The 25,902-nt window shown below is 47.9% G+C and overlaps 8 protein-coding genes across 8 annotated transcripts; 5 read left to right on the top strand and 3 right to left on the bottom strand.

Moving 5' to 3' along the window:
• The first annotated feature begins 1,860 nt into the window (after window positions 1-1,860).
• K441DRAFT_616699 (Clavaminate synthase-like protein) lies at window positions 1,861-3,427 on the top strand. The gene is made up of 3 exons (XM_067645754.1): window positions 1,861-2,529; window positions 2,619-3,053; window positions 3,121-3,427. Exons 1-3 carry the CDS (start codon window positions 1,954-1,956, stop codon window positions 3,259-3,261), a joined length of 1,152 nt encoding a protein of 383 aa, XP_067500633.1. The 5' UTR covers window positions 1,861-1,953; the 3' UTR covers window positions 3,262-3,427.
• Window positions 3,410-6,107, bottom strand: K441DRAFT_707379 (MCM-domain-containing protein). The gene is made up of 4 exons (XM_067653719.1): window positions 5,886-6,107; window positions 5,711-5,837; window positions 4,252-5,657; window positions 3,410-4,154 (listed from the first exon to the last, which is right to left on the bottom strand). The coding sequence occupies exons 1-4, from the start codon at window positions 6,035-6,037 to the stop codon at window positions 3,662-3,664; spliced, it is 2,178 nt and encodes a 725-aa protein (XP_067500632.1). The 5' UTR covers window positions 6,038-6,107; the 3' UTR covers window positions 3,410-3,661.
• A 1,292-nt stretch (window positions 6,108-7,399) lies between these two features.
• Window positions 7,400-8,922, top strand: K441DRAFT_698662 (phosphate transporter; the record flags this gene model as incomplete). The annotated part of the gene is made up of 6 exons (XM_067653090.1): window positions 7,400-7,475; window positions 7,527-7,814; window positions 7,866-7,904; window positions 7,938-8,096; window positions 8,153-8,579; window positions 8,642-8,922. 6 exons carry the CDS (start codon window positions 7,400-7,402, stop codon window positions 8,835-8,837), a joined length of 1,185 nt encoding a protein of 394 aa, XP_067500631.1. The 3' UTR covers window positions 8,838-8,922.
• A 932-nt stretch (window positions 8,923-9,854) lies between these two features.
• K441DRAFT_576119 (Vps54-domain-containing protein) lies at window positions 9,855-13,299 on the top strand (the record flags this gene model as incomplete). The annotated part of the gene is made up of 3 exons (XM_067644190.1): window positions 9,855-10,059; window positions 10,125-13,029; window positions 13,110-13,299. The coding sequence occupies 3 exons, from the start codon at window positions 9,855-9,857 to the stop codon at window positions 13,297-13,299; spliced, it is 3,300 nt and encodes a 1,099-aa protein (XP_067500630.1).
• A 1,921-nt stretch (window positions 13,300-15,220) lies between these two features.
• K441DRAFT_665145 (uncharacterized protein) lies at window positions 15,221-15,841 on the top strand (the record flags this gene model as incomplete). Its single annotated transcript, XM_067649450.1, has 1 exon — window positions 15,221-15,841. A coding segment is annotated over exon 1 (601 nt), but the record flags the coding sequence as incomplete, so codon positions are not given.
• Window positions 15,842-16,918: 1,077 nt separating this feature from the next.
• Window positions 16,919-18,711, top strand: K441DRAFT_698659 (uncharacterized protein). Its single transcript, XM_067653089.1, has 3 exons — window positions 16,919-17,435; window positions 17,484-18,113; window positions 18,167-18,711. Exons 1-3 carry the CDS (start codon window positions 17,369-17,371, stop codon window positions 18,502-18,504), a joined length of 1,035 nt encoding a protein of 344 aa, XP_067500628.1. The 5' UTR covers window positions 16,919-17,368; the 3' UTR covers window positions 18,505-18,711.
• Window positions 18,712-19,790: 1,079 nt separating this feature from the next.
• Window positions 19,791-20,471, bottom strand: K441DRAFT_679845 (uncharacterized protein; the record flags this gene model as incomplete). The annotated part of the gene is made up of 1 exon (XM_067651313.1): window positions 19,791-20,471. The coding sequence occupies one exon, from the start codon at window positions 20,469-20,471 to the stop codon at window positions 19,791-19,793; it is 681 nt and encodes a 226-aa protein (XP_067500627.1).
• A 1,678-nt stretch (window positions 20,472-22,149) lies between these two features.
• K441DRAFT_665143 (glycoside hydrolase family 31 protein) lies at window positions 22,150-25,730 on the bottom strand. Its single transcript, XM_067649449.1, has 3 exons — window positions 25,576-25,730; window positions 24,730-25,501; window positions 22,150-24,675 (listed from the first exon to the last, which is right to left on the bottom strand). The coding sequence occupies exons 1-3, from the start codon at window positions 25,658-25,660 to the stop codon at window positions 22,596-22,598; spliced, it is 2,937 nt and encodes a 978-aa protein (XP_067500626.1). The 5' UTR covers window positions 25,661-25,730; the 3' UTR covers window positions 22,150-22,595.
• Between the last annotated feature and the right edge of the window lie 172 nt (window positions 25,731-25,902).

The raw sequence follows: 25,902 nt of genomic DNA, 5'->3' as shown, positions 1-25,902 counted from the left end.
AACTTCTTATATGCGGAGCAATTGCGTTAAAAGGGCTATTCTTTTTATTTAAATGCCCTTAAGGTAGCTCTGGAAGGTCCTATACTCCTTTTTTTACTATACCTTATAGGCTTTACCGCAGTTAATATAGGATACTCTCTTCTTAGGGCAATCTGTTGTGCTATATAGTCCCGTATATTACCTATATTTTATTTACTTTCCACATACGCTTTATATATATCCCCACTAGTTATAGCAATAATATTGCTTTATAATTAGGCTGTTCTTAAATAGCCTAATCTTAAATAGCTAGGATTTAATAACTATCCCACTTTTTATAATCTTTTATTAAATTGCCTAAGTTAGGATACTAATTATAAGTGTTCCTTTAGTCTTCTTAGGTTCTCTTTAGGCGCTGCTAGGGTTTACCTAGCGTTTTGCCTACGCTTTAGGGTCGTATAGCTATTAGATCTAGTTAAGAGCAACCCTAGGCATAAGGCGCTTTATAGCTTTATAGATAGATTAAATTAATTCTAAATTATCTATATTTCTTCTGCTATTAATTAAGATCTTAAGCGGGACCCTAGGTACTTTTAGGAGGTAGTCTTTCCTTAGTATCTTAAGTCCTAGCGTGTCCGGTCTATTTAGGATTTAGTCCTTTATTATTTAGGAGGGGATATAGACGTCTATATCCCCACTATTAAGGGTACGTACGGCGTATGCACTTAGTATTAACCTCTAGATGGTCTTAAGGAGCTCCCTTAGTTTATAGCCCTGGGGCTCCTTAAGCCTAACGCGTATGGTTGCTCTCTATAGTGCCGCGACTATATTTACTGTGCGGGCCACCTACGCAGCGACTGCTGCCTAGGTCTGGCCCTATACTAGGGGAACTCTTAGACCTAAGGGTCCTCCTTTACGCGTTTCCTTTTAAATTTCCTTAATACTAGCTTTAATCCGGTTAAGCTGGGCCTCAGTCTCCCTTTCCTGGGTTATCTAGGGGGCTAGACGCGTTAAGAGGGCTTTAACGCGTTAAGAGGGCTTTAACGCGTCATATAACCTCTTAAACAGCGGTAAGTATTTAGTGTTATAGAGTTTCTTCCTCCTCTTTTATAAGATTGTCTTTAATTTATCTAAGTGTTTCCTTTAGTTTTTGCCATTGCTGGTTAGGCTGGCAGCTGTCCTTTTCGCGTTATTGCCCACCTGGTTCGTAGTTCAGCTCCCTCACATCGCGATTCTCGCGACTCCGGCGGGAAGCTTGCGCCCCGCCGTCGTCCCCTATGCCTTGTAGATGGGGGCGACGTGGTTTTATGGGGTCTCTTGGTGCGGGGAGTAGGGTTCCGATATCGGATCGTTTTATTAAGTCGTTTTTGGGCTGGTTTCGCTGCTGTTGCCGCTTTTAGCGTATAATAGGCCTCATCTATTTAAATTAAAATATATTCTAAACACGTGTTTTTCCTCTCATTGATGTAGTACGGATGCTATCTGGAAGTATTACCTCTCATGTTTCCCCTAGAGGTTTTTTGTACACCTAAAAAATGGGGTTTTTCTCAGATAAGGAGGTTTTTTCCCATAGGAATTAGTCTGTGTGGACCCATTAGGGGGACCAGGTCGGACGGTAAATTGAATCTATGATATTCTAAACACGTTACAAATACGTTATAACTAGTTACCCATAATAGTTGGTTCTATTTTGGAGCCAGGAGGTAAGTTATGTGGTGGGATGAGCGATTTGGGCTCGGTTGACCACGTAATCCTATATTTTCAGCTGAGGCTGCCCCGTGCAGGGATTGTGCATTAGCGCTTATGGTAGACCCACCCTTTAGCGTGGTAAGACCGACCTGCATCCACCATCCGACCAGTGCTTATCACCATCAACCCCACATTTGATTTGGTTCTCTACAGAGCAGAGACTTGTAGAAATTGGAGAACACATCTTACGTTGAGGACTTTTTTAGAACCGAAGGAATAGAGAACATGGCAGTCGCAGTAGCACCCTCCTCCGTTCCCACTTCAACCGACTCGACTACATTAGATGAAGCAAGATCAGGAGCCAGCGCCTATCTACAATCTCGACTCTCGAATAAATCCACGTCATTAGATGATCTATTTGAAATTCCCATAATCGACATCTCTCCCTCTTTTTCTCCTTCACTGTCCGATCGTCAAACTGTTGCAGAAAAAATCCGCTCCGCTTGCATCAGCAGTGGCTTCTTTTATATTACCTCTCACGGTGTTCCACTCTCCACGTGCTCTGGAATTCTCCATGAAGCTGAGCGCTTTTTCAAGATACTACCTAAGGAGAAGAAAGAGCTGATGCACCTCCGTAACTCGAAACTGGGCTATGGCTGGGAGCCATCAGAATACACGAGTATTGCTGGGGATGTTGAGACTAAGGAGGGGTTCAACTGGGGCTACGAGGAAGGCTTAGATAAAACCGGGGGTGATGGTAAATATGTGAACCTGGATGGGACTACTTACAAGGGGAATTTTTGGCCGGAAGAGTCAGATCTGCCGGGATTCTATGCTGTTGTAAGAGATTATTATAGTGAGGTACACTTTTTAAATGACTTCTGTCATTCAAGCGAACCGTCGGAGTTCCCCCTTGATATTCTCTATAATATGAGATTAACCTATTCTAGGTCCTCCAACTTGCTCGTCACCTCTTTCGCCTTTTCGCCCTTTCCCTATCTCTTCCTGAAGACCACTTCGACCCCATGACAACCCACCCTGGTGGCATAGCGCGCCTGCTCTACTACCCGCCTGCCAAGAATCCTCGGCTCTTCGACCCCTCGGTCACCGAGGAGGAGATTGGCCTTGGTGCACATTCCGACTACGAGTGCTTTACGCTCCTCCTCTGCTCCTCCTCCCCTGGCCTGGAGATCCTCAGCCCTTCCGGTCGTTGGACGCCTGCCCCACCAGTGCCAGGCAGTTTCATTGTGAACGTCGCAGACTTTCTAATGCGTTGGACAAACGGGGTGTACAAATCGACCGTGCACCGCGTGGTCAATAGGAGCAAGCAGGAACGGTATAGCGTACCGTTCTTCTTCAGCATAAACTATGACCAAATAGTTGAGGTATGCAACGCAATTTTGAAATTCTAAAAGAAGTGACAAGAGAGAGGGTGTTCTGAATTTGATGTAGACTCTGCCTAGTTGCATATCTGGGGATAACCCGTCTAAATATCCGCCAATAAGAGCGGGAGCGTACATTTTGGAACGGCTGAATACGACGACAAAAGATGGGAAGGGATATTATGGGAATTCAGCAGTGCATGAAAATTAGACCCACATAGACGCTAATGCAAGGGGGATTTGAGATGAGCCATTAGGACACTGGAATGAGGTCAAAAATTGAATCTCTAGCATACTGTTGTGGTCCTGGTATGAAAAGATGAACCGGGGGAAGAGAGGGTGATGGCGAGGTGGGTGTAGTGCTATGTGCGGCTGGCTGAAGAATCTCAATTCGACTTAAGAAACCAGGAGAGGATTCTATAACATAATTACTTATCTATAGACTAGAACCAGCGGTGCTGTAAGACGTAAACCACACAGACAAACCATGCATCCAGCCTAATCTGGGTATACCATACTACCCAAAACAGTCTCTCGTGATTCTCCATACCCTTAACCTAAAAGCAAGCGCCTTCACAACACCCAGCATGATGCAACCGGTAAAATTAAGCTCAGACTCCACTCCGATATACCTGCGCTCCCCCATGCCGGATCTGCACTGTCTCCCTTCTCTGTAACACCACTAGCGCCCTATTAAGTGCTTGCTCCGTATACCCTCTGCCGTCCACAAACTCTCTCTTCAGTGTTGCAAGACTCGTGCTCCATCCAATCGGCAGCCGCCTCCTCAACTCCTCCTCAACCTTGTTGGCCTCATCCATCAGCTCCTTGCTACCTTGACCCTCGCCTTGGGTCACTGCGTCCATAGTCGATGCAAGGAACAGACGGATTGCCTCATCGACGTGGTCCTCAGTCGCAATGGGTGAGAGTGAGAGCTTGGCGAGCGATTCAGTGATACGGATGATGGCTTCGAGTTGGCGGACAGTAATGGGAATGGAGGAGCGAGCATTGGCGGATAATTCAGCTGCGTGGACTTGGCGACGGATACTGACGAAGTGGGAGGAGAGCTTTTCTGAGGCTTCTGGCGAGAGGCGAGGGGCACATTTCCTAATGGGAGTTAGCTCTAGATGATATGTGCAAAAGTGTAGTAAGAAAATAAAGCTTGGTAGTAGGGAGGTTGAAAGAGAAATTGTTGGGGACGTACTGTTTGCAGTAGGTAATATATCGCTTCATCTTCTCAACTGGAATTTCAGCTTGAACCTGCTCTTCAATACCACGCCCACCCATGTGGATACCCATAACGTGCTTGGCGATACGCTCGTCGCGGCCTCGTTCGTGCTCGTCTCGTACGATGAAAATCATATCGAAACGAGATAGGATAGTGGTCTGGAAATCAATATTCTCTCCAGGCGTCTTCAGATCGTCATAACGACCAAAAATAGGATTAGCAGCAGCAAGCACTGAAGTTCGCGCATTGAGAATTGTGGTAATGCCTGCTTTTGCGATGGAAATTGTCTGTTGTTCCATAGCTTCATGAATAGCCACACGATCTTCGTCGCGCATTTTGTCGAACTCGTCGATGCATACAACGCCACCATCTGCAAGCACCATAGCACCACCTTCTAGGTAAAACTCGCGTGTGTTATGATCACGCTGCACAGATGCCGTCAAACCGGCTGCCGAGGAGCCTTTGCCAGATGTATAAATAGCAATCGGTGCTACTTTTTCGACAAATTTGAGGAGTTGTGATTTTGCGGTACCTGGATCACCAAGAAGGAGCACATTGATATCGCCACGGAGTTTCATGCCATCAGGAAGGATCTTCTTAGAACCTCCCATTAACAAGCACGCAATAGCCTTTTTGATATCTTTGTTTCCGTAGATTGAAGGGGCAATGCAGTTTGCAAAAACTTCATAGAGGTCCGGCCTCCTGCTCATTTCTAAAAATTCTTGTTCCTCCTCTTCCGAAAAGATTGCGTTTCCTTTCATGGTGTGGTCGACGTCGCTGTGGATGCCTACAGCGCGAAGGTATGGGTTTCGAATCGCTACTGCTGACTTTTGTGCCTGTTTGGACCCTTTTGACTGATAAATGGAGAAGACGCCAGCGATAGTACATCGTGTACCGGGCACTACACGGTTCGCGAGGTATCGGTCTGCGGAGATCAATATATGTCGTGGTAGTTCACCCACTGGAACTTGGTCTGGTGCTTCCTGAAGCTTGAGGATTTGCTGATCGATGAACTGGCATTTCTCATGNACCACGAAATATGGATCCATCGGACATTTCTCTGTGCTTTCGCCCTCAGTCCTGATTCTGCTGCATGTTCGGGGTAGCGAAACACCGGAAAATCCCCCTGTCACGGGAATGTTTTTCTCGTGGCCGCAATTCCTACATTTAATATGTAGTGCAGTGGCTTTGGAAGATAGTGTAGAGGCACCGATTATGATACCTGGAATTCGGACCAGATGAGACACATTCATCGCATTCAGATCGCGGATGGATATTTGAGAGGCGGAAGAGTGGAGAAGGAGTTGGTGCTCAGGGAGAGAGATCGTTTTCTGAGAAGGGTATACGATTCTTTGGGTGCATGTCTTCAATGCCGCTTCAAACTGCACATCAATGGTCAAATTATGATCATGGGGTGGGCTTTCAAGATACGTACAAGGGGTATTATCTCCGCTGGCTCACTTGTCAACCTATGCGCCAACTCTTCGTTGTAGGAGATGAGATGTGCAATGTCAATGTCGCAGTAGTACTGCTTAACAAGAACATTTTCTCGTATCTGATCTCTACAGGAAGGTCAGTAAACCTCATAGGTGGAGTGGGGAGCGGTATACCTGTAGACAAAAATGTTGTCGAGGTGAAACTCCATTACGAAATCAACGAGCGCCTGCTGAATCCGTGAGGGGGAGGCTGAATCCGGGGCATTGTCATCTCTCTGGCTGCCAAAGAGGCTAATAGAGTATGCTGATTGCCTATCTACCGCCATAGTTTCATATAATGGTCGAGAGAAGCTGTGGCGTTGGTGCTTTTGTTAATAGTGCTAATAGGGAGATGGGATGCAATCGCGAAATCGACGTTGGTCCAAAATCGCGTCAAAAACGTCGCGTCGAAGGTAGCGTCGCTTAGCGTGATTTTTCCACTTACGAAGTTTACCCGAATTTACGAAAGGGGGTGCAACAAGAACCGCCAGTCTGCATTAAACACCCTAGGAGGGCTAAACTACATCAATCACTTGATGGACCTTTCATCCTATCCCACCTATGCCGTGACATCGTTAGAGCTAGGAGGCCTTACTAATGATCATACGCAGCTTGACCGGGTGACAAGGGCGAAGGTTCCTCTATGAGTGAGAATCTGCGTCGTCATTGGTATTGCTTACCCAGTGTCTGGATACTTTCAGCATTCGTAAAAACCCGGAATACGAACACCGCTTCCTTCCACAATTGATATTCAAGAAACTTAGCGCCAGGTTCATAACCCATTGCTTCCCCGCGCAAAAAATTGGTTTTTCCCTTCTGTTTTCTGAAGGGCACATTTTCACTTTCAAATATCAAACGATATTAAATTCAAGTTGCATTTACCAGATCTAGTTTTCTCAGCTGCCTCAGACTATTCCCTTGTTTGGCGGTCCCGCTCAGTGTTATCGAAATCTCCGTGAATATGTCATTTCTCTACCCTGACTGGACCCACATTTATCGCATCGATTGTTCTTGGGTGGATTCCGCCTTCTTGTCCTCTGCATTGTGACCGAAGATATGGGTCGGCTTGGCAGGCCTAGAATCCTATTTCTTGCCTTTTTGTAATGCTGCTAGTCGCCGAGTTGTTCTGCAAGTGTCATCGAAACCCATGCATGATTAAGAGCCAGCACACATTTTGAAATGAAAGATTCCTATTGGTGTTGGACTTCGTTCCTGGAAAGCAGGCTTGGCACTCACCAAGTCGGTCGCTCGCCGAGCCCCCTAACGCCGCCATCATCTGGCTTCTAATAGGAAGGTAAGCTTCTAGATCGCGCGACACTGATTAGATCCGCTACACTTCCCAAGGACTCCAAGATACCGAATTTTTCTTGAGCGGCTATCAAGGTTTGGGACTTCTCTAGGCCAGCTTGGTATGCCGAGGATCTCTTTCACGTTTGCATGAACTGCTTGTTAATTGGAAGGCTAGCAAGCTAGCTATGCCAGCTATGGTGTTGAATGGCGACAGCGGTGACATTCCGGCTCACTGCCAGTTCTACGAGGAGAATATAAGTTTACATCTTCCGTATTGATCTGCCCTTTCACCACAGCCAGCCAAGTCTGTACGGATAAGCTCACTACAAGCAGTTAAACCCAGTTGACAGCCTGACACCATGGCGGCCCTCCATCAATATGACTATCTTTTTGCTATCGGTACCATCTTTGCTTTCTTGGCTGCTTGGAACATTGGTAACATCCCCCCACCTACTCTCAGACGTTAGTATTGACACAGAGACCCAGGTGCTAATGATGCCGCAAATTCCTTTGCAACATCCGTGTCCTCGCGGTCCCTCACAATGAAACAGGCCATGTTGATCGCCACATGCATGGAGTTTACTGGTTCCATGGCTGTTGATACTCGTGTGTCAGAAACTATTCGAACGAAAATCATCAGCACCAAACTGTTTGCCCAAGAGCCCTCCGTCCTCATGTTGGGAATGGTTTGCGCTGTCATCGGATCTTCGCTCTATCTGACTGCTGCCACGAGGTTGGGTCTCCCAGTTAGTACAACGCATAGCATTATGGGAGGTAGGTAGCATGAATCTCAGCTACCGGGTTCATTATTTAACATTTCCACAGGTATTATCGGTGTGGGAATTGCCTCCGTGGGCGCCCACGGTATTAACTGGGGCTAGAACGGAGTCTCCCAAGTCTTTGCCGCTTGGGCGATTGCCCCTGGTATTACCGGTGCTTTTGGTACCATCATATTCCTTATCACCAAGTACGAAGTCATGCTTCGCAAGAACCCGGTCAAAAAGGCATTTATTACCGTTCCGATCTACTTCGCCACCACCTCTGGTCTCCTTACCAGTAAGTCTAAGACCTGTTTGTTGCTACCACTATTGTTGTGACTAATGATTACACAGTGTCGATTGTATGGAAGGGTGCTTCCTCAAAAATTAAACTAAAAGATGGCGAAATCGCTGGTGTGATTGTCGGTGTTGCTGCTGGAGTTGCCCTCCTCATCCGTGTCTTCCTTCTCCCATATCTCTACCGAAAGTTAGTCCTTGGTGACTGGCAGCTTCAATGGTGGCATATTCTCCAAGGCCCGCTGCTCCTCAGACTTGGCGAGATTCCTCCTCGCCCCGAAGGGGTATCGGACGTTCAGGACTATTACCGCGGACATCTGACGAAAGAGGAGCTTGAAGCAAAGCAAGCTCAGGAGGGTAATTCTGACGACGTTGAGAAGCACCCTAACGTCTTGTCCTCGGCTGAGGAGAATTCATCCTCTTCCGACGTTGTCGCCTCAAACTCTCAAATGGCACCTAGACTGGGGAATTCGCTTTGGCCAATGTATGCCGACCTCCACTGGGGCCCTGGTATACACCGGCTGTCATGTTCTACTGGGCCAAGAGAGCCGTCCTCCATGGTGTCGAGAAAGATGTTGTTAGTGCCCAGAGTAAGAGCAATATTCTTACTGGTAACCTCGAAGAAATGCATGCTCGTGCCGAAAATTACGACAACAAGGCAGAGTATGCGTACTCGTTCCTGCAGATTATGATTGCAGCGACCGCGTCATTTACACATGGCGCTAATGATGTCTCAAAGTGATAACAGTCCTGAGCTCTTTTGATAGTGTTATTGGCCCATTCGCGACGATCTATTTGATCTAGCACACGAACAAATTGAGTGACAGAGTCCCTGTTCCCACCTGGACCCTGTAAGTATATACCTAGCGTATAGAATTGTAGGACCACTTTTATTGGTCTGTGGACGTATGGATATAACATCATGAGGAACTTGAGTAACCGCATTACCCTCCACTCACCCTCCCGCAGTTTCTCTATGGAACTTGGTAGTATCATCACAGTTATCATGGCTACTCGCCTGAGTGTGAATACCTACCCCCAACCCTCAACACCTATGCATTTTAAGTACGCTTACTAATGGTTGCATAGAGCTTCCAGTATCCACCACCTAGTGTATTACTGGCGCAACCGTCGGCGTCGGACCTTGCAATGGTGACTAGCGAACTATCAACTGGCGAATGGTTGCGTGGATTTACATGGACCGGATTATCACTCTTCCTGTTGCAGGCATTATCTCTGGCTGCCTCATGGGAATCACCATCAATGCTCCTCAGTGGGGCAGCTCTACGTAACTGAGGCATTGCTGCGTAGTGGAAACGTAAGGTTATTCGAGATGGGTCATTTTAGCTTGCAGAACTTCGCCCCAACGCATAATATCCCGCATAATAGCGAGAACTACACTTTCCTTGTATAGATATAAATGGTGAACTAGTATTTCCAAATGGTATATATTTGGGATGCTTTTTAAGTCTGTTCCTGAGAATTGGCTTTGTGAAGGAGAGCACGTGAGACCTAATACCGAAAGCCTTGGCGGTGAGGCCGTCAGCGGGCTAAGCTTTCGCGTTGCGTGTGTGCGACTTTTGTCTAGACACCTTTCTACCCGTTAAATCCATCAATTTAAATCTTGACGCTCTTCTCTTGCACCCCCTTGCCTATTAAATTCTGACCTTGAGCGATATGATACCGCGGTAGTCCTCGGAACCCTCGATGCTATCCCTATGCCTCCACCAGTCAGCTACTCCCCTTCTGCTGCTAGACCATGTCATCTCCCTCCCCCCGGAGATCTGTTGATAGCTTCGAATCGCTGCCTTCTCCTCAACATGACTGGACACAGAGACCGAGTTCAACCGGCAGGTATCAGCCGCGCCGCGGGTCGACAGCGAGCTCGATCCATTCTGTTGGTGGAGTCCTGGATACGTCCTCTCAAGGCAGAATGGGATCGGTGAGGGAGTCTGGGCAAAATGGTATTTACATCATGCACGAGATACATAATATGCCGTAGGAAGAGGCCACTAACTTTGCTACTCAGCTATCTCGACTCTACTTCAACCTCCCATAGTCCGCACAGGGATGCTGCCACATACAGCTGCTACTGTACTCGGTCACAAACCTCCATCTACGAAAGATATACCCCCTGTTACTCTCACCAACATCCCTCATGTGGAACCAACTGCTTTTAACGCATACCTTTCACAAATCGGTTCTTTATATGACGCTTTCCAACGGGCGAAGGCTGATGCTGATGGTGGATCATCCCAAATATTTCACAGAGACTCGGCAAAGAAGGATGAATTTGTTGAGCTACTTGAGCGAGGGTTGCGCATGGAACAAGCAGGCTCAACAACGCCTAGGCATCTATCCGTGACAGCACTATCGCCGGGAGAAACTCCTCAAGCACGAAGGCGCTCTAGTGGGGGGGCATCAAAACGGAACATGCACGTTTTAACGCCTTTATCTACGATACCTAATGTCTATTTTGAAGAAAATTTCCACCTAGAGAATCCTCGCACCTTCGATATCGTCAGTGAACGATCTGAAGTTGTTCGACCACCGCAAATGAAAACGGGTAATGATATAAAAGGCGTGAATGGTTCCGCCGAGATCTCGCAGCCGAGCGGAAGGAAAGCCCTGGCAACTAATGCAATTCTGCAGGAGAAACTGTCGTGGTATATGGACACGGTTGAGGTGCATTTGATATCTTCCATCTCGACTGCCTCTACATCATTCTTCGCCGCCCTAGGCTCCCTTCGAGAGCTCCAGTCCGAAGCTGCAGATTCAGTCACTAAGATCAAAAAATTGCGGGAAGACCTTCGCAATTTAGACAGGCAAATGGCGGTTGGTGGCCTCAAAGTCATTGAAATGAAGCGCCGAAGAGAAAATCTCCGCAGATTAACGGAAGCAATGGACCAATTGCAAGCCACAGTGCAAGCAGTGTCACACTGTGAAGAAATGATAGACAGAGGCGAGTTGGAAATTACAATGAGCCGAATGGACGCAGTTGAGAAACTTATATCTGGGGATTTGGACATCACTGATACACAGGCGGTCTCTTGGCTCCAACCACATCTACCATCAAATATCATTGATTTGCGTGGGCTCAAGGCATTGCATGGACTGGGCGAAGGCATGCAGCAGCTGAGGTACCGTGTTGGCAAAGGATTTGAGGCAAGGTTCCTTGAAACGCTACTCGTAGATTTGCGTCAGCACATACAACGCGTTCCCCATGGAGAAACACTGAAGCGCTGGGCCTCTGCCTCTACCTCTCAAAGATCACGCGGCGATCACAAAAGGATTCAGTCAACAATACCAGCGTTTTTGCAGACTAGTGGCAAATTTCGCTCTGATTTGAGAGCAAATCTTATTGGACTTAGCGGATCGAACTATACAGGCCCAGCAACATCGGCTTTTAGGGATGCAATTGTACGGGAAATGAAACTATTAATCCGGCACCACCTTCCGAGCGCGACAGATGACGATGCGGAATCTGCAACGTCGATATCTACAAGGAGCAGCCGCATGTACAGTGCGCAGGACAAATCTTTGATACTTTCACGCAACCTGCGTGCTTTGGACCCGGCCGATGCTGAGGAGTTGTTTGTCAAAATCTATGCTGATGTTGGTGAAGCTCTGCGGAGACTCAGTATTCAAGTTAAGGTGCTTCTTGATGTTACCAGCGGAGTCAGCACTCCACCAGTGTCCGGAGGAGGGCTACGTTCTCCACCAAGAAGTCCAAACATCGGCAGCATCGATGGGTACATGAATGCAGGTGGCTCAAATCAAGATTCTAATAATCTTCAGGAAGAGTTAATGCAAGCATTAGATATGTCTAGCCTATTGGGCCAGGCTGTAGACGCGGCACAAACACAGATAACGAAGATTCTCAAAGTCAGGTCCGAGTCAACTATTCATTTACCGTTACACCGATTCCTGAGATACTTCAACCTTAATAGGCTATTCGCGGACGAGTGTGAGGCTGTCTCGGGAAGGTCTGGTGCAGCATTGAAGGGCGTCATCAATGGCCATATCGGCGAGTTCGTGTCGCACATGGGCGAGACAGAGAAACAGCAGCTGGCTCAGGCCATGGAGTCAGACCGCTGGGAGGCCAAAGACTTCGGAGATGTAGAAAATTCGGTGCTTTCGAGGATACTGCAGGGAATGACAAGTGATCCCGCTTACTGGTCTACAAGCGCAATGGTTTGGGAAGCCATTGAAAGTACCACAACGAATGGTACGACAGCGACTGAGACCAACGGAACGTTGAAAGACAAAAGCAGAGGCCCGATCACTGCAATCATTGACGAGGAAAAGTATATTGTTTGCGACTCGGCCTTCGCAGTTTTACGAGGTATTGATCGGTTTGAAAATCTGATCGCCGCGATACCAAGCATGACTTCCGAAGTCTCGACGTTAATCTGCGAATATCTTAAGCTTTTCAACTCCCGCCTTTGCCAACTCATACTCGGGGCCGGTGCTATTGCTACCGCAGGGTTAAAAAATATCAACACAAAGCATCTTGCAATCGCCTCACAAGCTTTGAGCTTCATTATAGCCTCATTGCCATACGTCAGAGAATTTGCTCGAAGGCATTATTCTGGATCTAAACCACCTCTAGCCGAGTTTGACAACGTGAAGAGGTTACTGCAAGACCAGCAAGTTAGCATCCACGACAAACTCATCGACATTATGAGCAATCGGGCAACTGTTCACGTCAGAAATCTGAAGAAAATAGATTGGGACGCTGATTCTGAGCGGCAAGCCAGTCCAAATATGGAGACATTGACTAAGGAGACAACAACGCTTCACAAGATCATAGACAAGCACCTATCTGAGATGTCTGTCCGCATGATTATGGTTCCAGTCTTTGAAAGTTACAGGGATCAAGTTGGGAAAGCCTTTGCTGATACTGTTGTTAGAACACCAGCAGGGAAAGCAAGGTATGTATTAGACCATACCCTAAACTGCAACTTCAGATCAAATCTACGGTTTCCCTCGAATGTTGACATTTTTTACGTAGGTTGCTCCGTGACGCCCAACTCTTCGAGTCAAAGCTCGGCCAGATAGACGGCGCAGGTGATACAGCAGCATACCTCATCCGCCTAGTCACTGAAAAGTCGCTTGAATCACCACCTACTACCAGTATTGGAGAAGATCGGCGATCCACGGAAACTTCAACTGTTCCAAATGGTGATGCGGCGGCCTCATGACCTTGGTCACAGGGCTTCGATAGCATCGCAAGGCCTGACCTTACTGCGCAAAATTTCCTGCTTCGCTTCAAATTTATTCATAGCTTTTAGATAAAGCTTCTATTTTTCCATCTACGTCTCTACTGGAAATTACTGCTTAGGTCGGCCTTAAGAGCCTTTATATGAGTCAATTCACAATAACTTCGAAAGACTTTTACTATGAACCGCCGCGAGGATGCAGCGCAACCCCAAAATCTTCAATTTTTTCGAGATAACTTTTGTAATTACATCTAGGAGCCCCTTGAATTCGTCTTCAGCAACTGATCACGATCGAGAGCCCTCAACAGATTAAATATGGAGCCTAATACTTGGGCAGACGTCCAGTTTCATGATCTTTCACATTCTGCGAAGGAGCTTGAAGGCATTCCAGAACCCATTGGAGGCATCCTTTTCTATGAAGGTTGAGCGGCCTATCTCGCTAAAGAAATTATCAGTCGTATTGAGCCGCTATTTGCAGTTCTTCATATCTCCGATCAAGAAGACCACCTCCTTTTCTTAGTCTTTCGATACTCTCGACAGCTTTTGAGATTCCCCGGGGATGCAGTCGCCAAGCAGACTACATTAAGTGGTTCTTCGAACACGAATTCGGCGATGATCTCATCAACAACCCTCTCCCACCTCGCAATAATCGGGATTATTGTGTTGATATGCTGGGACCGTGCCGGATGTTGAGGGAGTGGATCGTAGCCCCACAAACACCTAGATTATCACTGACGAAAAGGAAGAGTGGGCTAGCGATAGGCTGTGGGACTTGATGTGTATCTAGATTGGCCTAGAAGCCTTTTGTGAGGACCCAAATTGCAACAGCGAGGGAGAGTTAGAGAAAGAGATGTTACAACAAAAGCGAATGGTAGACGGCGTCTTAGCGTGCTTGGCTGTAGGACGTTCATGAACCGCGAGAATTATTGCATCATCGGGAGGGCCTGAAGGGTGCTTAGAAGGTTTAAGTTTTTGGATTGGAACCTGTATTACCACACTGATTATTCATTTTTTTGGCAACAGACATATCGCGCGTGCCCTAGTGATGACACGCGTGTGGTGTTCTTGGCGTTCGTTGTACAGATAGTGAATTCGGTTGTCATATCAATTTCCTTTGTTTAGTTCAAAGCATCTGCAGAATATTCAACATATCTCTTTAACGCAACCCTTTGTCTAAAAACACTTTATCGAGAGCACGTACAATGGCATTGTGTATCGTTACGGGGAAGGTAGTATAAGTTGCATCCACCGGAATCTGGGTTTGTCCCGAACACCGCGGGGCTAGCTCACTTCTACCGTTGGATCTGGTCTTGAAAGCAGCTCGTCTAGAGAATTGATTGTGCCGGTCACAAGCATAGATCGTTTTCAAGCAGCAGATCAAAAAGTTTTGAAGCCATAGGTAAGTATCAACACCAGCCGTCTCCCCGCTCCATGTCTCAACACCCTGAAACCCCCACAATGCAAGTCATCATCGGCTTCGCAATCCCAGAGGTCGCGAAGCCCCCAACACCTGCTCTCCGCGCCCGCCTCCGCTTCGCCGCCATCATCCCCCCTTCAGCCGTGCCACACCAGTGTACACGCGTTGCACTTCCAGCATGGGGAAGAGGCCAACGTCTCTCTCTCCCTGGAACGCCTTGCAGCTCCTCGGAGCATCTGCACCTCCATCCCTGCTTCAAGCACCCCTGCTGCATCGCCGAAGGTGGCTTGATCCCCAGCTTCTCGCCCATGGGCGCCGAAGCGTGTCGTGCGTTTCTGCCCCAGCCCCGGCCTCGGCGACTGGCCGCGCAGCAGCCAAAGCCAAAAGACGACCAGTCGTGGTCCTGGGAGGGCTATTTTCGCAGCGATCTGCCGTGGTATGAGCGCTATCTAGTCCTGATGGCTAGGCAGCCTCCTGTTGTGCCGCCGCGGCCAAAACGACTGAAGATGCTGGGTAAGTTGGCGCGGAGGGTCAAGGCTGCGGTTGCAGGATCGGCGCCAGCGCAGGTTGGCGGTGCAAACGCTGATCGGGGTAATGATCCTTTTGAGAACTTTGATGGGGTTACCGAGTTCGGCATCAAGGAGATAGTAAAGCCAGAGAAGGCGGCGCCGTTCCCGAAGGTTGAGATCAAGAAGGCCAATACGGTAAGTCTGTTGAAGGAGGTGTTCATAGCGTATGCCTTGAGGCCTGCACCGGTCACGGGACGAGACTTCGGGCATCGTCAGCCCATCCTGACGGCGGTAAATATGAAGTCGGCATTTTCGACATACGGCAGTGATGATGGCGGTGAGGATAATGGAATTTCGGTCTACAGTCAAAGCGCTTCGCTCAACAGCAACTTGACTGAAGTTCAAGAAACGGGTAATGTGGAACTGCGGGCTTTGAGCGATAGCGAAATGCGAATTCGACGCAGGCCAGGTCTTCTGAATCTTGGTAATCTGCGCACTCAGGTCGCTCAATTTAGCCAGATTCAGAAGCTTTCTCCGGTCATTCGGCCAACAGTTAATCAAAAGCGCCAAGAGGTAAGCCGTATAATGCGTCCAGTAGACGGCCCAGCGCCACCGCCGATTTATCTCGGCAGGCCGCTTCTGCTGCCTAGCCTTTTCTCGGGAGGCTCACTGTATCTCGGTAGGCCACCTCTACGAGGCTCAGGGGCCGAGAGTAGCATTGGCTGGGAGAGAGATAGAGTAGATGATGAATTCCGAAGTCTAGCGGTTCAAATCATTCAGCAAGATATAGATCTTCAGAATGGAGAGCAGCATCTTGCTGCGAGCTCTGAGACGTCACAGCCGAGCAACGTTTTCTTTACTGGTAGGTTACTTGCTCGCCGTGCCCGAAGATTTTCAAACCGGGTAAAGCGAACTTTAGGGGGTTGGGCTCGTAGATTCTTTCAGCTGGCGCTGGGCAAGTGCGGAGGTGTTTGAAGGTAAGTTTTAGGAAGCCGGTGAGGTTGGTATGAGGTAAGTGTAGGGGAGATTTAGGGTCGAGCCAAGTCCCGTAATTGTTTTATTTTGCCTTTACATTTTGTAGTAAGACATCAGTAGCCTCATAAATAAATAAAAAATCTTTTCTTGGTGGAATTCGAGTAAATAAAGGGTGAATAATGTTTCATGCCCCAGTAAGTGATTTAGAAAATACCGCTGACAGTACTGAGAGTTTACCTGCTTTCGAAACTACGGGTATAATTGAAAGCACATTATTTGGATAGACCCTAGTCAGTGAGGCAGCGACTAGTGAGTGGAGTAAGCAGGATGGAGTTGCTTGTGACTCTCTGCCCAGTTTCAACTTTCAATCCTCCGCCATCGAAGACTCTGCCCAGATCTGGACTCTGATGCCGTACTGCCACACCGTTCAACAAGTACCGCATATGTACACCGAAAACTGCTTGCTTGCCGCTGAATGATGCCCAACAATGCGGCATAGCCTCAAGCTAGGCGGAATATGCGGGATTGCTCCGCTGTGCTTTGTGGGTGACAAGGCTGAAGTCGAGGGGAGGCTTTTTACCTATCACCAAATGGGTTTAGTGAAGATCGATCTAGCCGATTTAACAGACGAGTTAGTGGTGCAGCAACTTTCCTGCTAACGATGACTACTTACTCTCACTCGGTATAGCAACATGTTTAACAATACTATGTTTTTCAAATAGGCTTTATGGATCTACTTAGGAATCTCAGCCATCATTATTCGCATCAGTAGCACTTGCAGCTGGCCCACTTGTCCGATGCATGCTCAGCCTTTACTTCACTCAGGCTGTTCCGTCAAGGTCTGCCTTGCCGTAAGAAAGTTACGAGGCATCAAGATACCAAACAGTCGGGACATCTTGAGGGACAGCGAGCACGCTAATCTTACCACATGCTCCTAACAAGTATTTCGATATGTTGAATGATAACCCAACGACGCCCGACGCCTCACACTGCCCTTGAAGGGCGTACGTACTCCGAACGTTTTCGACAACCGGTGGGCGCCTCACCGCATTATCATAATAAGCCGCCTTGTGTGAATGGCTAGCAATAAATCCCCGAATCTCTTTACTTTTGCACAAGTGCTTCTTTAGTTTAGAAAGCCACTGCCTATATGCCCAGGTGTAAGAGCGAAACTAACCAGCAGCTTGGTCTTCTTGCTTTTCCCATGTATACCAAGGGTGGGTCCTCTAGTGGTGTAATTTCCAGAATATTGCTAATTTGAGTAGAGTCAAAACGTAGACCTTCTCATTCGACCGCTAGTGCCCTTGGCATTCATCGTCACAGTGACCCAATGATAGAGCAGCCACGACGTGGCGAGCCTGTCTTTGATCCATCCGAGAAAGCTCTACCGAGCCACCTATCGCCCGTTGAGGGTGCGCATACATCGCCTGGATCCCCAGGAAGATCCAAGCCATCCAACCCCTCGAAAGACTTGCACGGGCGCCATGTCGAGGAAGATAATCGCAAGACCATCCCTCCTACAGAGTTTGAGAATGGAACACGAGAGAGAAAAGACGTGGAGGGCACGGTTGGACATGCTGATACCAGTCTCAGCAATAAGCTCAGAGCAGAAGCCGCGGAATTAGACGAAATCAAAAACACGCCTGGGCTGGGTTCTTCCTCGTATCTTACGGCCGAGTCCAGTTCACGGGGCGGTGGTTGGACGCGTCACAGAAATGGTATGAGGGGAACATANAAGCATGTATNNCTCAAAGGAACGAACGTCCCAGGCCAAGTAATTCACCAAAAAAAGAGAAGTGTCGAAGAGCCCAGNCCAGTAGGGGTTGGGGAACCCGAAACAACAGGCGCTAGAGAACCGCCAGCCGATGATGGTGTGGGAAATGCTGATGCCAAAGGTGAGCTGATAGTCTATGCTTAAACCACCGGATAAAGTTGACGAGAGATCCAGACTCCGAACCCCCTGGTGAACAGCCGCTCGAAGAACAACAGCCTAAGGTTGCCCCTGGTATGGCGTTTACGAGCTGGAAGAAGTTCCTCCTCGTCCAGGCATTGTTGGTTCAGATAGTTCTTCTGATCCCTTCGATTCTCTGGGTGTTCCTATGGATCTTGCAGAAGCTTGATTTAGGACGTGTAGCATTTTTCGTAATAGTGCTTTTTCTGCTTATCAGTGCATTCATCTTGGTGTTTTTTGCCGATAAGCCTTTCCAAGAGCTGATGAATGTGGAAGTAGAAGCCTCAAAAGCGGCAGTCCGCGAACTCGTTGCAAATCTCAACGGCAATCTCTGAAATTTTGGGAGGCTGGCGTTCTTGGCATTTCCTTGTGATGTTATTTGTGCTTAGTCATATTCGCGTATGTCATTTACGTCCAAATCTATTTCCCAGCATCGAGTACCGTCCCGAACTTTCACATTGATGTATCTCATATTTCACCAAATGATAATGGAACCAAATAATTGGCTTGGCTACCACCTATATGGAGCCTTCAACTGCGGTTTGGCATCTTGCTGTTTTTACTATTTATAACTTTGTTACAGAATTTTTCCAATTTTGACATGTCTAAAAACCATTAATAGTCTGAATCAAAGGCGTCAAAGTTGGTGGTTGGTCGCGTTTGTAGTGAACCAGCGCTCTAATCCCTATTTCGAACCATCCTCCCGAGTATCACCATTCTATCTATATAATAGCCGCTACAAGCACGTTAGAATCTATACAGTCGTCCTTTATATTCTCCCTAAGCACTGGTCAAGTGAGCAAGCACTCAATTCCCAAACTCATTCCCATTTCCCCGCTAGCAAAATTTTGTATCAATATAAGCCATATAACATAAAATAATGGCCATCATCAACCCCTCCCCACCTGATATTGTCGATCGAGATCGTATTTGCTTACACTATTTCCATTACCTATTATCCAGTTTCTATTACCCTTCTATTACCTATTACCCAAGTCGATCAAGTAGCAATGAGGTAACAGTTTCAAATCGACGTCAGTGTCGACGTCAGTCTTTGCCACCTACTTAGTGTATATAGTGAGGCTCTAGGGCCTCTTAGAATGAGACAGAGTCATCATTCTTTTTATCTTTTGGTTTTCCGATCGACAGATATCCAGCATGGCCCTCGCACCTAGGCTACCCTAACACGGACTAGCCTCGTCCCCTTCTTCAGCCCTCCCCTCTTAGCTCCCATGTTTAAAAAGTGCGGACTACTACGTCCATAGGTTTTGGTTGTTCCATAAAGAAACTCGAATATTACGCTTCCCAGATATACCACAATCCAGTTATTGCACAGTGGCCGGGTCGAGATAGAGATTTCGGAGCTTCTAATCAACCGCCTGGACTATTTAATGGTGGTGCTACCAAACGGATTGGCGGTGGTGGTACCTGCTCAGGTTTACACTTTCGATCGACTGGTAATGCGTAGAACATTCAAATTTGGCAAGATCAAGTCATCGGATCGATAGGGTCGAAGGAGATAAAAAGGGTCACAGAAGTTGAGAATTGGCGCTACTTTCATAGGCAAGGCTTTAATGTAGGATAGTTATGGAAGGGATTATCCCGAATTCATATAAACATTTCAAGTCGTTAACCTGGATGGATAAGTTCTAAAGAAATTTACACTTGCGAAAACTCCCAAATCCCAGGGTGGCTCGTATTCATCTTCGTCACCGTCATCGCCATCGCCTTCGTCTTCGGACTCTGAACTCTCTGACTCTTCCTCCAAGAATGTATGATTGCCCAACGCATCTTTTCCCGCCAGGAAATCCTTCTCACCAAGCACTACAACGCAAAATGTGTCTCCCTCATCCACTAAATGACCGAGCGAACTTTCGAGGGCTGAATGGTCTACTTCCAGCTCCTGATGTATTCCTTTATGAGCGATTGAGAGGTTGGGAGGAAGCGTAGGAGACCAATCCATCATGAAGTCATCTGGACACGGGCTTTGAGTGGAGTTTTGAACTGGAAATATCTCTTCCATTGTCTCGTCCACCTGAACAAATCCACTTTGAAGCCTGAGGAAATACAGAATTCTCAGCACAGGTCGACCGCCAATTGTAATCACCTGGAAGCGCTGACATAGCCTTTTTAAGCGGCTACCTAAGCGCCGGCCTCTTTGGCGGGAAATATCTGCTCTCCGTTTCGAGATGCGAGCAATCTTCCCGGTTATTCGGATCTGATGAAGTTGCTTGAACGTTACACGTTGGGGATCGTAGCTGGACTTCTTCAAGGCATGGTTGCGTGGAAAGCGGGCTACCATTTTAAGGCTCTAACAAAATCGATTCGGATTTTCGACTACTACGATGCTTGATAAGTCAACGGATATAGTAGCAATGTTTTATTGGTTTCCTACATAATTCAACGCTGTTTATTCGTGATAGCAACAGAAATTGTACGAGCGCCGGGCTGGAAAACTGGATGCTCTAAAGGTTTAAGATGGCCAGACTAATGGAGCTTTTTGTACCGCAAATGCTTGCCACTGGTATGAGGTCGAGGAATGGCAAGTGCACGAAAACTAATGAGTCGGAGAGAAGTACCATCTCAAAAAAGAGATTTTGGGGGACTCTTTAAACCCCTAAAGTCCTACGAAAACGATAAACATATTTTCAGTTCCTAAGACTTAATAACGAGAACCCGTTTTCGTAATACGGTTTACAGGAATTAGAAAAATTTTGCGAAAACTCAAGAACGGAATCAGAAAACCGCTTTTCGGTTTCAGAATTCTGGAATTGAAAATAGGAAAGGAAAATGGAAAATAGGAACTAGAAATGGCACATAGGATACTAGAAACGAGAAAAGGGAAACGAGAAATTGGAAACAGGAAATGGGAGATAAGAAACGGGAAACGGAAAACGGGAAACGAGAAGCGGGAAGCCAGAACCCGGAATCTGAAAAGCAGAATATAGAAAATTCGAGAATGGAAACTTAAAGGTGCAAATTAACAATCTGCAAATGCCGTGTAGAAGATGCCGAGTAGAATCTGGGCAATGAAGAATTGGAGTGGTGGAAGGTCGAAAGTGGAATGTAGGAAACACGAAACGAGAAACGTGAAATGGAAATGAGAGTCGGGAAACGGGAATAAGCAACAGGCGGCAGGGAATAAAAAATACACAAATCCGGATATAGGGAGTAGACAATACCAAATAGGAATTAGGAGATTTGCCTGTCCAGAGAAACCGGAAACTAGATATCTAGGTTTTCGTTATCTAGTATTTAGGATTTGGGATTCAGGCTTCAGTCACTGAGTACTAGTGCCATACATCGAATACCAGATACCGAATACCAGATACTAGGTACTCGCAACCTAGATTGAGAAACCGGAAATGAGGCCCCCAAAGCGAGAACCCGAAAATCAGGAAGTTAGAAGCTAGTAGTCAGAAGCCTAAAGCCAGACTTGGGCCAATTACAAAAAGCCAGAAGGCTGTTTTCGAAAACCGCAAAGTTGGTTTCGAAGCCGGCTAACCAAGGCTGAAAACATGTGTCCACACAGTGGCAAAAAGGAAACGAGAAACGAGAAACGGGTTCCCAAAATTTGAACTGCTGTGCCGTCCGAGGCTCAGCTCTTCGACATGGTGCGGATCGCGAGTCACGCTCTAAGGGCATCATGCACCCTCCATCCCAGCGTCTCGCTGCCAAATGAGCAGAATGGCCCACCCATCACCGTCTTCAACACGGTTATCTGAAACCGCTAGAGAGCTCGAAGCCTAGATACAGGAAACCAGAAGCGGGATTCCGGTTTTATGAAAGATCTAATGTCGAAAATGGTTTTCGAAATCCGACATCTGAAACAACTGATGATTGGCGGAGAGTCGACAAAGTGGCGTAACATCCAATCACGGTGTTGAGCGCGCGCTTGCATATCTCAGGCACATTCGCACTTAAAAAATTGAACTAGCAGAGTATATATACCTCCCAATCTTTGACCAGGGGTTGGGATTGGCAAGACTATTTTTGGCTGGAAGGATCATGAAGACGGCTTTGAGGTGCTCTGAGGTGAGGTCGAGCAATATATGGTCTGTGCTCATTGTGTGATTGTACATACAACCTATCATTGAGCAAGGTCCAAAGAACTTTTCGGTGAGCCATGTGTGATTCAAAATCGAGTGTACCGATCCGGATGCTCTCAGAGGGAGAAACAGGCCTGGAATCTAAATCACCTAAAATCCACAATGGAATGTAAACTGAAAGGGGGAATGCTCGAGTTGCTGCGAGCGTCACTGTGCCTCAGTGCCTTACAGCGCATCTAACACCACAGAGCGTCAAATGAAACATCTTCAATCCAATGGCATCCTTAAAAACCAAAACTCCAACCTGCATTGCCGATCATCTATGTAGATTTCCACCTTGGCCCCAAAATCATGGTATTCTACTCTCGGATTCGCGTTTACGAAAAATCAATCTTCCACCCCTTCCCAACTGCGACTTTGGGATCCCTGACCACCGCCCACGCCGCCTTCTTGCCTAGCGCTGGGTGAAACGTAAACTCAACCTTCTTCTTCCTGGCACTCTCCTTAGCGCCCTCCTCACTGACTACTACTTCCGTCTTACCCTTCCACTCGCTCGGCGCGCCTACGATGATAACTCTCTCTACCCTCACCTTGCCCATCGTCTTGTGCCAGGCGGCAGTCTTGGCGCCTGTATCGCCAATGTTGATGGATGTGAGCGCCTTGGTCGCCTTGTCGAACTGGAAGTGTCGGTGGATGTAGGCACCTTGCTCAAAATCGAACGTCTCGCCGTCATCAACATAGAGGGTGCCTTCCGCGTTGCCAGCCTTGTCGAGAACTACCACAAGGGTGAAGGGATCCCATTTCATCAAGCCACTGCTGCGGCGGGGGCGATCGCGGCGGGGGATAATGTGGCCGCCTTGCATGAGCAGTGGGATCTTGTCTAGTGGCGCTTTAATGGTGTGATGTCCGGCGCCAGAGTAGGTTGTGTAGTCGAAGTAGTCATAGTATGGTTGATCGTCTGCGGTGTAGATCGAGACACTATCCGCGCCTTCCGCAACGACTGGCTTGGCCAGGAGACCAGTTGAGCCAATGTACAACTGGTCATCAATTGCGAAACCCTTGTCATCCTCTGGATGCACGTAGAAGTTCGGGCGCACGATGGGTGCGCCGGTCGTGCTGGCTTCGTGGAATGCGGTATACCAGGCTGGGAGGAGTTGGTATCTGAGCCTCAGCGCTTGGGTAATGATCTCTGTATAGGGCGACCCAGGGATGTAGGGCTCGCGGCGCCTCGTGTCGATGTGGGCATGGCCACGGAAGAAGGGGTAGAAAGTACCGGCCTGGTACCAGCGAGTGAGGAGCTCTTTACTCGGATTGCCAAAGAAGCCACCAACATCTGCTCCTGCAAACGGGAAGCCTGAGATACCTTGGTTGAGGACCATAGGGATAGAAGCTGCAAGATGGGACCATTCAGCTAAGTTATCACCCGTCCACATGGCGCCGATGCGTTGACTGCCCGCGAAGAAAGAGCGAGTGAGAGCAAATGGTCGACGGATATCACCCTTCTTTCGCTCAAGGAGAGCATCGTAAGTGGCATTGTGGAAGGTCATGCCATTGATATTGTGCACATCGCGGTGTTCCCAGTTGCCATAGTGAAGATTGTCTTTGGGCATAGTGGTTTCAGGGCCGTTGAAGACCGAGGGCTCGTTCATATCGTTCCAGATGAATGTATTTGGGCCTGTACCTTTGAAGCTGTCATACTTGAACAGGGTCTTCCACCAAGCGATAGATGCAGGGTTGAAGCAGTCGACCCAGTAAGATGAACCAGGCCAACACCATCCTTCGTAATCATTACCGTCCTTGTTCTTAACGGCAAGCCCTTTACTCTTTAACTCTTCCACGACGGGGTATTTGTCGGTGTTCTTGATATGTGGATCGATGATGGCAACAAGTTTCCTTTCGCGCTTATTCAAGTGCTTGTGCATCTTCTTAGGATCGGTGAACGTCAGTGGGTCCCAGGTAAAATATTTCTTGCCATCCGTATACTCGATGTCAAGCCAAATCACATCGTATGGGATCTTGTGCTTATCAAATCTACGGTCGACATCCATAACATCCTGATCGCTAACGTAGTTCCACCTGCATTGGTGATACGCAATAGCGAACTGCTGAGGAAGAGCTGTGAAGCCAGTCAACTCGCCATAGGTCTGGCTGATGTCCTTGGGAGTTGGTCCAAGTAGAACGAAGACATCCAAGATTCCGCTTTCGGAGGTCCAGTGAGTTTGGGTGTCGACGGCCGATTTAACACCGAGACTGAGTGGGTTCGTTCCGGATTTTGCCTTGGTCACATCAATCCAAGTCTCAGCCGCATTCAACCAGAAAACTCCAACAGTGGAACCCTTCCGATGAGCCTGCATAAAAGGGATAGAGCCATAAAGAGTCATCGGGCTGTCAAGCTCATACTCGAACACGTCGGCGTTGTAAAGACGGTATGGCTCGTTATAGTTCCCATCGCCTCCCCTGCATAAATTCATAGGTCAATGGAAAATATTAGTATAAAGAAGATTTTCTTACCTTGTCTCCTTCAAAGCCATTTTACTAGCATGCTCTGGAATGCCATACACATGCTCATAACCGGGGAAGGAGATATCCAAAGCCACGCTTTCCGGTCCTCGAGGCTTGGTGTCCGTATTCCCGCCGAAAGACTCATCCCACCAGGTGCTCTCGTCTTCATCAGTTGCCTCAGCCGTTTTGAGTGCTTGTTCTTCTCCTTCCTTCGGTTCTGGTTTCTCAATCTTAGGTCGCCAGTGTTCCATATTCATAAATCCTCTCTCGTTAAATTTAATGTGCGTTTCACCGTCGCGTTTAAATTGGATGCTGAATGGCGAGTGATGGATGACAGCCTCATGCTTTCCGGCGGGTCCATAGTGCACCTTTGTGGTGCCAACCTCGGTCTCCCTGCTCAAAGCAGCGCCAGAGCTAATCTTGAGGCCACCCACAATAGCCCATTTCGACGCCTCATTGTATCGCTCTTTCCTTGCCTTGCTATCGTGCCGCAGCACGATGTCGCCCTTTTGGCGCTTCTCTTCGTCAACAGTAACCCTTGCGGTTCCAGATTCTAAAAACGTTACGGTGAGCGGTAACCGGACCGTCTCACCAGCCTTTCCCACTGTTTTGAGTATTGTTCCAGACAATTGCCCATCTTCGAAGGTGATGGATTTCGCGTCGAGGTTGTAAGGAGATTTCCAGTTCGAAGAGATTTCTGTTGCGACGTCTGCATATGCCCTATTGCGTTTACAGAAGCCAGACTGGTCGCATGTCTTGAAGTTCTCATGCTTTACCATCACTGAGAAGCTGATCAGCACATACAGGAAGCTGATGAACAGGTTCAATGGCTGATGAAGGATGGTGTAGACGTACCCGCCGGCGTAAACAAGGAGCAAAATGCGGTAAAAAGAAGGAAAACGCCCGTCCACCTCAGGGACGAGGCTGTAGGGGAATACATGTTTGCCTGGCAAAGACTCCTCCCCCGATCTGATAGGACGTAGGGGGAACTTGTCAGTATTCGCAGGTGCTCGTGGGTCTAGACTGGACAGGTTGCAAGCGGTGCATTCTGAATTGTACAGAGTCTAGCGTATATCCCAGCCCTTATTACCTTAGTGGCTTCTCGTGCACGGGTGGGCCTGAGCTGCAGACCCCGAGGGGCCGTCTGCGCTCGGGCCAAGCCCGCCACTTTCCCCACCAGAC

This window comes from Cenococcum geophilum (genome assembly GCF_001692895.1).
Source record: "Cenococcum geophilum 1.58 unplaced genomic scaffold K441scaffold_41, whole genome shotgun sequence".
Taxonomy (NCBI): Eukaryota; Fungi; Ascomycota; class Dothideomycetes; order Gloniales; family Gloniaceae; genus Cenococcum; species Cenococcum geophilum.
The sequence above is the reverse complement of the archived record's forward strand: the minus strand, read 5'-3'. Positions and strand labels throughout refer to the sequence as shown.